General features: G+C 38.3%; 1 protein-coding gene across 3 annotated transcripts in view; it reads right to left on the bottom strand.

Moving 5' to 3' along the window:
* Positions 1–1,013: 1,013 nt before the first annotated feature.
* epha3 (eph receptor A3) overlaps positions 1,014–12,058 on the bottom strand; it is a 99,009-nt gene continuing 87,964 nt past the window's right edge. For 2 of the 3 annotated variants that reach the window (XM_055031565.1, XM_055031567.1), the window contains exons 15-17: positions 11,626–11,819; positions 6,203–6,358; positions 1,014–2,586 (exon numbers count right to left, since the gene is read on the bottom strand). In XM_055031565.1, the coding sequence (XP_054887540.1) occupies positions 2,481–2,586; positions 6,203–6,358; positions 11,626–11,819 (456 nt within the window). In that variant the 3' untranslated portion in view covers positions 1,014–2,480. Of the gene's footprint in view, positions 2,587–3,410; positions 3,530–6,202; positions 6,359–11,625; positions 11,820–12,058 lie in introns of all 3 variants that reach the window. The other variant, XM_055031568.1, reaches the window with a different exon arrangement.

The following is a 12,058-nucleotide window of genomic DNA, read 5'->3' as shown; positions in this document are numbered from 1 at the left end:
GTATATAGTGAGATCTGGAGTGCTAGTTGCTTTCTTTATGATGGTTTTACATTATGTACATGCTAATTTCAAACACATATCAGCAACAGCAGCATCCACAGGTAGACCAAGTAAAGGAAGACAGAATTGACACACTGAACAGGGCTGGGTTTCCCAAAAGCACCAACAGCACCCCTGTGCTTTAATCAAGCTTAGTCTACAGCCAAGGCAAAAACGTTGTCATTCAAAGTGCTACAGTAATGTGTACCAAGTGCTTAAAGAGGCATAAAGACAGCATCTTCATTGTAAATATCACGCGTTCAAGAGCACAAAGTACCAAAGTGCCAGTTCAAAAATACTGGGTAAGTGTTGCACTGAGGGACCAGCTGGGTGACATCAAAGCAGAAGACTAGCATCGTTAAATATGTACTCAATTTACATAGATATTTTAAGGTGCCTTTAGGAAATCCCATGATGGACGTGGCATATCGGGTTACTATTTCAGAAAGCAATAACTTATTGGATGTATTGCATTGTTAACAGAACATTTTAATATTGAGTCAGACTGGGGCAATTGATGATTGAGCTACACTCTAAAGAAAACACGAGAAACACTTACTTTATTACATTAAACTAAAATAAATGTTTTCTTGGTGATTCCACCATAATCAAGACCAAGTACAGGAGGCACTCTATTTTTTTGCTTGGAAAACAACAAGATTCATTAGTTCGAAGTTAGTTTTCTGTATTTTTTTTCAGTGTCGTTCAAATTATCTGAAACCAAAATTTAAAAAAGAGAGAGCTTTTTCACATGGCTTTATTCAGTGAGTTATTGTGTGAAATCTTCAGATTGACCACCTTGTTTACATACTTACTTACTTACTTTACCCATCCTAAAAATAGAAAAAAAAAAAATCAGCTGTTTTGAAGTCTTGGCGCTAACTTGTCTTTCTTAATCTCACAGTCATATTTAAAAACAACTCTGCATCACAATAACATTTCATACCGACAATTGGGTTCCGGGACTGTTCATACCGACAATTGGGTTCCGGGACTGTTCACCCCTTTGCCATTCTGTACCTCCATATCTTAGCTATGTATTGCTACTTAGTTCTTTCTACTTCCAGTTCATACTTGTAAACAAACCATTTCTTATCCATAAAATTCAAATATTGCTTATCAGTATTTTTAGTACATTTATTAATTAGTAACATAATTCCCTCTCAAGACATGAGGAAATCTCCAGAATAATTAATCTTAACTGTATATTTCATGAAAAATATTTGTACTACACCATATCCCCATCTATTTATCACCCCTGATCAAGCTACAGTAGCTCTGACTAATCTCCTGCTGGGTGCCATTATAAAGTGAAGTCATAAGGGATCACTTTAAAATAAAAAAAGTGAGTATTACTTAATGGATGATAGGTGCGAAGAGTCAAAGAATAGATAATGCTGTTGTGAACCCAGAACAGCTAGGTTTTGAACAACCACAATTACAAAGGTATGAAATGGAACAGGGTGAAATGACCAACAACTGACAGATCACTTTTTTTCTGTTTTGGGCTCCTTGCATTTGCTTTGCTCTAAGTATTTCCTTTTCACCTTCATGTCATTAAATTCCTTCCATCTCAGCTTTCCACCGGTTTCCTGTTGTAGGAAAAAAAACAGGATATACTCATCCTGAGATTTCACATGAAGGTGGCGGGTAATAGTAGGTAACATTAGCACATGGAACAAAGATGTCACAATAATGAAAATTCTGGGTGTGCAGTGTTATGGCCAGTCTGTCTTCAAAGCACAGCATTTAACACATAACACATGTAACATACCCATGGCTTCACCACGATGAATGGATTTGATGGATTACAACCTTATTGCTTTTAGTGGCATGTCTACTGAATGCAAATGCTTTATGTTACAGCTACAGAGTCAAACAGTTGGTGAGTCCATATGAGTTTGGCCATGTCTTGGACTGAGTACTGAATGTAGGTAGCTGCAACTCATATCCCAGCTTCAGACTTCATCAATCCAGATGAAGTCAACTGTGGATGTCTGCCATGCTCTTCTACACATGGCATATCAGCTGTTCTCTTCCCTTCGGAAGATGCCAAGGACAGCTCCAGCATTTTGTCTGTCCCTGCTATGTTTTCCAATAACGACCAGGCTTGCGTTCCTCGTAATGTCTTTCTGACCTCCTTACCTTTTGTTTTCTCTCTCCCCCCTCGACTAGTCAGTAAGGCATCTCGATGTGGGCATGTAGGGAGAGGGGTGAGCCAGTCAGCTTACAAGGTAGCAGGTCAGTTCTGAACCCGTTCCCACTTCTCTGTTAGAAAGCTTTCAACAATGCGTAAAAGACATCACATGAGATATTTCTTTTTTTGTTTTTTCCATCCATTTGCATCTCCATATTATTTAGATATGTAGCCACTGTGTTAGTGTGTGTAAACACAGACCAACAGAAAAGTCTCTGGTGGTTTTCATTTCTTGTTATTGTTTTTAAACAGGTACTGGACCATTCTTGGTATGGGATTCTAGGGCTTTCAGGCTGCTCACAATCTTCTTTTGCGGTCCTGCAATAGTCACTCCAACCTTTTTCAGATCCCTGGTGTTTGAAGAACATTAAGAAAAAAAAAGAAAAAGAAAACAATCAGATAAAGAGAAGAGAGGAGATAAAGATTTAGATGAAAACAGTCATACCCATCCACTTTTTACATTTTATCTGACTTTTGTCAATTGCATCACATTTAGCTCCATCCATTCTCAAGAAAAGCATCCCCATGACTAAGTTGCTTTAATCTTTACATACACAGTATGTATTTCTAATTTTTGATCTTAATTATTGATTTTATGTATAATAAATACATAAACATTTGAGCCTGCAGGACAACAAAATGTAAAATATGCAAAGGGTATGACTTGCACAGTATAAGAGATTGTGAATGCAGTAGTTGTTAAATTTGACAATATGGCAGAGATGTCTGGTTAATATTTTTTGTTGCACATGCATTCAGTGAAAGAGCAATTATCCAAAAAAATGTTTGGGACACTTAGATTATAATTGTTAGGAGCGTTAAGTAGCAGAGACCTGAAGGAAAGAAACACAATTAATTGTTGTTAGCAAACTCTGTAGCGACTGGCAATAATTTTGAAATACATAAATTACTAAAACTACACAAACAAAACCCTTAATGTGACAACAGTACACACAAGGCAATGCTACATGTCAAAAAAGTGACTTTTTTGTTATGTTTTCCAGAGTAGGGAATTAAATTAGTAGAATCAGTGCAGTTACATACAACATTATTGCAGTACTACAACACAAACTTTGCCATTATTAGATTGCAAGTTGTGAGAGGAAGCCCAGCAGCAGCTCTGGAGGTAAAGCTTTGCTCTCAGACAGGGCCTGGGCCTTAGTCCTTAACCCACCATCCAGAGCCTTTTTAGGGTGGAGAGGAGCTGGGCGTTAGAGGGTGGTGATTCCCATTGATGGCTCCCATTCTGGGCATGTAGCTGGTGTGATGTGGACCTCCGTCAGAACCACTCTACTGAAAAATAGCCAGGCCCATCAACATGTTATACAAGGTATCAATACGTGTTGGTACATCCGGGATAAAATCCAACACTTAGTGTATTTTAACAGATTTTGCAAGAGATTCACTTGAAATGAGTTGATTGCTATTAGACTATTTGTCTCTTTCAGAAATTCCTTTATTTGTTGAATTAACTCACATGACATTACACAGTATTTTAAATTTAAGGCACCCTAGTTAAAGGTGTGTAAAAGACCTCAAGTTAATCCTTTTTTCTTGTGGCTGGATGATTTCACATTTGAAATGTGTCAAAAAAATCCAACATTTAACTTGAGTGCATTTCAAATATTTAAAAACTAAAATTGTAAGCTAATTACTGGCTGTTGGTCCATCTACAATCTTCATGACATTTAACTTTTTACTTAAGCATAAAACCAACTTAGGTTTACTATTTTCAACTAAGTCAGAGCTAATTTGTGACTTTCTCTCTTCCCAACATATGAACATGATCTTGACCTGACACAAAAGAGGCTTTTCTTTTTTTTAGATCTTCTCCAGAACCCACATTGAGACTGCCATCAGGCACAGAAAGCAAGGTGGTGAAGAAGTAAAAACTTTATTTTCTGAGACTAACTAGAACTGTGAATTACTCAAGCTAGCCTAAGATTGACATTTTTGGAACCAAACACTTTGGGTGGGTCTCGGTTTATGAATTCATGGGCCTGTTTTTCCTTCTAATGGCCTGGGAACCTTAATAGAGAGCATGGCATCATGAACTCTTTGAAATACTAGGAAATTTGTCATACAAATCCATTAGTCTCTGACTTGAAACAGATGACAATTAGTTGCTACAGGATAATATTACAAAATATATGCAGGACTCAACACAGATATGGTTGCTCCAAAAAGCTATCAACCTTCTTATATGACTCTTTCAACTTCTTCAAATAAAAAAAATGGTAAAAGAAATCACTCTTTCAGTGAATTGTTATTGGAGAGGCATAATCGATTTCTGTTCTGTTGGCGAAAGGAGGTTAGACAGTACTGAGGGCCAATGACTCACTAATTTCATGACACCGATTTCTTCCCTATTTAATAGAGTAACACAAATTAATTTAAGAGTTGATTTTATGATGTCTGAAGTAATCCCATTTATGGCAAACAATTTATTGTAGAATTTCAGTCCACGGTGCAAAATAAAATTTTACACATCAGTATGCTATTTCGTGTGCTGTGCAGTTTAAGTAGACATTTTTTCACACTGACGTTTGCTGATGGAAAATATGCTGTTCCAAAGTGGTCAGTATTTTTTCATTGGTCTATCCCATTTTTGAAAATGGGTTAATCAATTACTCCAGCAGATGAGTCAGCACAGTGTGCAGGAGTATGACTGTTCATCTAAGGTCAGAGCATTGCCAAGCCTTGTGCTGAATGTCAAGGACTAGATTAAAACTGTACAAATCAATAGAGTAATCTATATTGAGCAATACATAATCTGAGCCAAGGCTCTTAGCCTTGTAGCTGAGCTTGGTGTCTTAGATGGAGTCTTCAGTGGATGAATACCACACTGATCCAATCAGACATTTACCAACAGGAAAATCACTGAGGACCAATCCAGTTTTTTTTCTGTGTGAGATTATTATTTCCATCCACTGCCAAAGAAGATGATTAAAAAAAAAAAAAAAAAAAAACTTTCAATATTTTAACAAAATCTATTGAGTAAATGGCTATAGATAGCAAACCAATGAGGTTTTACAAACCATTGGAAATGGATAAAATTAATAGAGGGGACAAGAGCCAGACACAAAAAGACTTCTTCAGAATAATGATGGCCAACTGGTGAAATCAGCTTCATAAACCAACATTATCTAATTTTTTACAAACTTCTTCCATCTAACATGTTTAGCTCAACACTAACGACTGCCTGTTTTTAGAGGACTCACTGAAACCAGATTCTTTAAAACTCAGTTTGAGTACAAGTACTTACATTTAAGTATGTATGTATTTGTTATTCATTTTTTATGTATGATTGAAGGTGTTTTACATCACAGACTTAGTTTTAAATATTCTGCTATTAATGTAGAATGGTCTAATACAGATTTTGGAGTATTTTAATTTGATTAAAGATACTGAGTGTTGTGAAAAATTAGGTGTATTTGTCCTTTAGCCATTTCCCAAATCAGAGGCTACAGTTGCAGGCCCACTTCAGATTTATGCAATGTTATGTCTGCCGTGTGAAGATAGTAAGGAATCTCACATGTCAGCATATAGAGAAGGCATCAAAATCCCAAATTCTCATCAACAGATAAAGTTAATTGTCGTCTTCTTGTCATGTGACTCATGTTCAGTTGATGGTGCGATACTGTTGCTTGCCGGGTTAGAAAAAGTATATGCAAACTAAAACGGTATCAGGGCCTGTATTGTCAGAGGACACACACACGATGTCAAACAGATATTTGTAGTGACATCTGTGAATCTCTGAAGAAAAAAAAAGAAAACAAAGAAACAAAACAAGTGAAGGACTGGGTAATGGCATTTGTAAAGGATGTCATGACCTATACTTTTTAGACCCTAAATGGACAAGAACTAGCTCAAGTCAGAGCTGTGAACCTAGTACAAAATATTTTGGTGATGAACTATGAAGATGAATCCATCTGGATAGTTTATCTGTTTGTTTTGGAATCTTACTCTGTAGATGTCTTGGCCAGGGTGTCACAGGAGCTGTAGCTGACCCCTGAGAAGGCCTCCTTGCAAGGCAAGGTCCTCATGGCATCCATCCAGTCACCCATCGTCCCCACTGAGGGAACTTCTGCACTGCTCCTGTCCAACAACAAGTTCGCTGGTCTAAGGGACAGAAGAGACACAGGCGGATGACCAATAGAGAAACAAATACACAAAAATGCCACATGATCTGTAAGTTTTCATAACATTTAATAACATAAGAATTCAGAGCATCATTTCAGGAAAACAGGTGGATAAGCATCACCTCGGTCATGAACTGACAAACTGATATACTGGCTGACAGGTGCTGTCTGGCTACTATTCAACCACAACTTGTGCAAAGCAGCTTCTGCTATGTGATTTAAGTGTGTACATAGTTTATATTGCTGTCGTGGCTCCAAGCTAGTCCCGTAAAGCATGTGCCATGCAAGCAAATATTTGAGTGGGGTGTGATTAACAAATATTTCCCAGAAGGGAAGACGAAGTTCAAAGGTGAAGACAATGGGGGCTCCAAATCTCCCAAAATCTCACTGACACTTATCATCTATTTTCACAAGGGTACTGTAGAAGATAGAAAGATATACATATATGTGATACATTTTGAGTGGTATAGAAACAATGACATTCAGAGGGTTAATGACGATGCTTTCAGAAACCATTTAAATTCTTGATGCAAAAATCTACAATCCCTTTATGACACCTAGTAAAGAACATATGAAATGCCAGTTCTTTCATGGAAGTTAACCAAGAGGTTTTACATTTTCCATGACTGATGGTCACCTTTACACAGCATTACATTATAGCTAAGAAAAACCTAACAGTTGTGCATGCGTGTCTGTGTGTATTTGTGGGAGTCAATTATTTTCATTATATATATTTAGAGCCAAGATTGCCATCAAAACCAGCATCCTGTTTCTGTTTAACTTCGTTACCACTTCCTGCTGAGCATGTACTCTGTAGCAGAATGCAAAATTGGATTTTATTACAGTGGATGGTTCAAATTAGATCAAATGAAATGTACCATGTTGGCTGGTGCTCAGTACAACAGCCAACTAAAAGATACGGAAAGAGGAGAGGAAGCTGAAGATGACAAATGAACACAAGTTGATAGGACATCACGTTTTCAATGTCACTCACGATGCTAAAGCGGTGTGGCTTCGTTCGCAGTTGGGGAAACTGGATCACATCAACGCAGTGAATATGAAACCAGGTCAATCTATCTAGAGATCAAAGTGGAACTAACGATAACAGCAGAGCACTTTGTGTCCTTTCTTACGTTTTAAGGACATGCTCCACCTGTCTTCCCAAAAAGGCATCTGTACCGAGACAGGACAAAAAAGAGTAATGGAAAGCAGGAAAGTACAGCACCAGAGAAAGAGGTAGAGTTCCCTGGGGGATACTATTCATAGCAATGTAAACAAACTCATTAGAATACCAGGAAGTCCACCTCTTTCTGACAGACATAATGCCGCTGAGGGGTTTGAGGCAATATCAGTGGTAGTTTGTGTGATCTGGGGAGATGCAGCTCAGAGATAAATGCCATAATAGAGATCATAATAGAGACGTTTGAAAAAGTCAAGAAGTTTATCATGTTTCAAACAGAAGGCCTTTACACAAAATGTGTTTTAGTTTCCATTCACTTTCAACAAGAACTCCCAACAATTATGCATGTTCTCTGCAGTAAGCGTGATGCTGAAGTAAGGATGGCTTTAAGAGATTCAAAATATAGTCAAGAAAAATTTACCAGTCTGCTATTAGACAACGCCATCAAAAGCACCACACTGAGGCGAGGCAGTATACTGAGAGAAGAAAAGAGACATGGGATCCTCTAACGGAGACAGTAGGAGAGAAGAAAACGGTGGAGGGAAAAAAAAGATGCTCTTGAGGTGGTGGAGTGGGTGTTTTTACAATGATTGAGTCTTTTCCTGCCAGATCAGAGGCCTGTCAAAGTGCTGAGGGCCCCCCAGGACTCTCTGGAAACACTGGTTTGCCTGAAAGGGAGGGACTTTGTAGCTGGATAGAGGGGGTGGTTTGCTTGAGAGGGGAAAAGACAAAAATATGAATATTTAATTTTTAAAAAGTTTGTTTGTTGTTCTTTTTCTTTTCTTGCTTCTTTTTATTTAAATAGATTGATTTTAGTTTGCTTTATATTGTGTAAAAAGCAACTCAGTTGCAAATTATATATTAAATTCTGCCAAATTATGCTGTTATAAATTATGGAGCTTTGTCTTTCTTGCAAGACTATTGATCTTTTCCTCCATCTTCCACCTGTACCGATTGCCTTCGTGTTCCTTTATTCTCTTTCTATATTCTGCTTACATTTCCCCCTCTGCTGAGTCCACTGGGAAGTAAACTGCAAATGACCTTGTTTCCTCCCTCTTATCATTTTTTTTATTTCCTATGTTGTTACATTTCTTGCGGCAACTCAAGAGACAAGATTATTGGTGAGGAAAGAGAATGATGTGATGCAAGGGGATAAACAAAGAAAAAGGAAAAGAGAGCATCTGTTTGATGCCAGAGGATGTTTTTAAACCCTCTTGTGGATTTAGCAGCATATAGAAATGCACAAAAATCCCCTGTTTGAGCAGAAGTAAGCATAAAACCACTGCAGAGAATTAGTCTGGCCCCTTTATTGGTGTCAGTTCTTGTGCTTTGTAGTCTGTCTTTCAATTTTCCAGGCTTTCAAATACCACAGTTATGTAGCTTTTTTTCATGGAGCTCACAGAAGAAAGAGAATAGCTGGATGAGTGCAACTTTAACAGATAAAGTAGATGTGGAAAGGGCAATGAAGAGACAAATGACCTCACAATAGGTAGCAGCGAAGGGAAATCTGAAAGTTCAGAGATTCAGCTTAACTGACATTTTTAATGCAGGATGTATATCTGTTTAAAAAACTGTGAAGGAGGACAACAATTCAGAACTATTCTGATTCCTGTAAAGCCCACTTTGCTAGAATTTGGACAGCCTCTGCAGAGAGATTTCTTGAGAGTTTCTCCCATTTATGTGTGAGGGACTGTGAGAGTTCACACTGTTCTCTGAAGGAAGACATGTGGGAGAATGAGAAGTTATTTATCAGTGATGTGCAACCAGAACATTCTATTTAAGAGAATCTGAAACAACCAGCCTGGCTGCATTACCAAACTTCAGTCATCCTACAACCACACCAGCATGGTGGCAATGAAGTATTTCTTGTAATACACAGATTGGTGCAGCTGCTATGCATGTTGCTTTGGTGTCCAATAAGATATCCAGGCAATGGAATAGATAATCAACCATACCCACTATTTATTTACAGAGCTATGTTTATTCCTTTGCACAAACAGATTGCCATGCTCTTGGTTAACCCCTTAACTGTCATGACATTATGTCGCTACCAAACATTCTTAGGAGCTTTGACTGAGAAGTAGTTTGGATGATAAGCTCAGCACAGTCCCACCAGGTGTTTGACAAATGCTGCTGCTACTGCTAGACTGGAAGAGCTGATAGGTGGAGGAGAGGGCTGCTCTGTGAAGAGCTTCGTGAAAATAGGCGGCACTGGTTCTGTGTGAACCAGTGTGTAGACGCCCCTAAATAGCTCCCATGGGAAATTCAAGAATTCCTCAAACATGCAAGAAAAAAAGCAATTCTCAAGGTATGTTTTTGATTAGGCTATAGCTTTATAACATGATGTGAAATTTTAAAAAGTTGAGGTTTTTGCTTGATGGAACAACTGCAGCAGATTCAAGGTGGCTTGGCAGTCTCACCTAAACAGGGACGATAAACTTTTCCAAAATCACCATCTGAAAATACCAGCTGTTTCCAGACAGTGGTTTTGTGTAAACAAAGCCTCAGCTCGGTTAACGTCACGCAATATTCGGATTGAAAGAAAAAGCACCTGCAGAAAATATATAAATACATGAGGGCAGCGTGACAGACTACATAAAATGAGATTTGAACATATTTTTCCTATCAGGCAGTATTCATATTGCACTACAACCTTTCAACCAATTATATCACTAGGTTAGATTTTTTTGCCACTGCCACACTTTTTTGATCAAAATGAACAATGTCTTTTCTCAGAAAACACAAAAACCTACAGTTTCATGTTTTAAACACCTTGAAAAGCAATTTTGACAGTGACCTCCAACCCTGATTGGACTCCTGTTGGCCTATAATTTGTCTCTGACAGCCAACCTTGGCCTAGTGACCCCAACTCTTTTTCCATCCACATGCAGAGACAGTAAACTCTAACCAACTTCCACCTCCCAAGTCTCCAGATGCTCGACTCTGGTCGCAGGCTTCGGTCCGGGGTTGGGAGGGAGGGGGGGCAGCCTGCCAGGACAGCCCTGAGACAAACGAGGTGTGTTGAGCTGAGAGCAGCTGCTCCTGCTGTGCAACTGCCGCTGCCACCACACATTCTCTCCCTCGCTTCCACATACACACAAACAGATCCGCACTAGCAGTTCTAATAAATCACCAAGCAGGACTCAGTTGGCCAGGCCGCGCTCACCCAGTGTTAAAAGCCAATCAAGAAAATTACATGCAAACTCCAAGGGACCTATTTTCACTTTCTTAAGAAATCATTAGTCAATGTTATGAGCTCTGACATCTCCATAATACCGTTGCCGTCTGCTGTAGACCCAACGCCCGTCTCTCTCTCCGCTCAGAACTGACAACTGTACATGTGCTGCCCTGCTTCCCCACGGCCCCCTGGGAGAATTGTCGCCCAAACAATAGAGACAAGCCCAGTGGAAGAAGAAAATAAGAAGGAAAAAAACACAAGGAGAACAACAAAAGGGGGCAGGAGGATGAAGAAGTGCTGTTAAAGTCAAACAAAAACAAAAAGTAGTGTTTTTATATATATATTTTTTAAAGTTTTGCCAGTTCTTCTCCCAGAAGAGCCTTTCTTTACAAGTTTTGCATTATGCACTGTCAAGGTGAAATAAACTGAAAAGAAATGTTTTCACTTTCACAGATTGTAATACTTTCTTTTGTATGTTTATATTGATTAATTGAACCTTTATTCACAAACAGTAAACTTTCAGTTACCTTTAAATTGATCATTTAAATGCCTTTGAGTCTTTCTCAAAGGCAGGAGGCTTAATATATTAGTAGAGAAAAAATATGATTCTGTACATTTAGGCTGGAGCAAGAAATATCACCACAGCTTATAAACACGTTTGACTGCAAATCAAAGCTGAAGAAAAAAAAGAAGAAATATTTCTTTTGTTCAAACTGCATTCACATTTCCCAGAATTTACTCACGTAGATGATTGTAAAATATTGTTTGTTTTGGAAGATCTGGCTTAGCAAATGATGGTATATCCTTTATTGTTTGTTTTTCTGTGCTATTTTCTCTATGTGCAAAATCCCGAATGAAGGAAATCAACGATTCAGTGTACTGTTGATACCTGGATGTAGTGTTGGCTGTGATTTTGAGGCTGCAGGGGTTGCGGATGAGTTTGTCAAGGATGCTGACAATTTGGTCAAACTTCGGACGGTTATTCCGCTCCTTCTGCCAGCAGTCCAACATGAGTTGATAGAGAGTGGCAGGGCAGTCCATGGGTGGTGGCAAGCGGTAACCCTCGTCTACAGCTTTTATTACCTGCAGGCAAGAACAAATTAGAATTAATTTATGTAAAGTTTCCATAAAAGAATTGTTTTCAATTGTTCTGGACTAGAGATGGTTGAGTTATTAGGATCAACAAATCTATTCTTATAGTACATTTGAAATCAACAAAAGTAGACCAGATAAAACAAAAAAATATAAAAAATCAAACAGGTTTTTTTTTGCATATTGATAACTGGTTTATGTTTTAATAGAAATATTTGTTCAGAGTTTAG

The sequence above is a fragment of the Poeciliopsis prolifica genome, unplaced genomic scaffold (assembly GCF_027474105.1).
Source record: "Poeciliopsis prolifica strain line A6 unplaced genomic scaffold, Auburn_PproV2 SCAFFOLD007, whole genome shotgun sequence".
Classification (NCBI taxonomy): Eukaryota; Metazoa; Chordata; class Actinopteri; order Cyprinodontiformes; family Poeciliidae; genus Poeciliopsis; species Poeciliopsis prolifica.
Note: the sequence above shows the minus strand (reverse complement) of the source record. Positions and strands in the feature narration are given on the sequence as shown.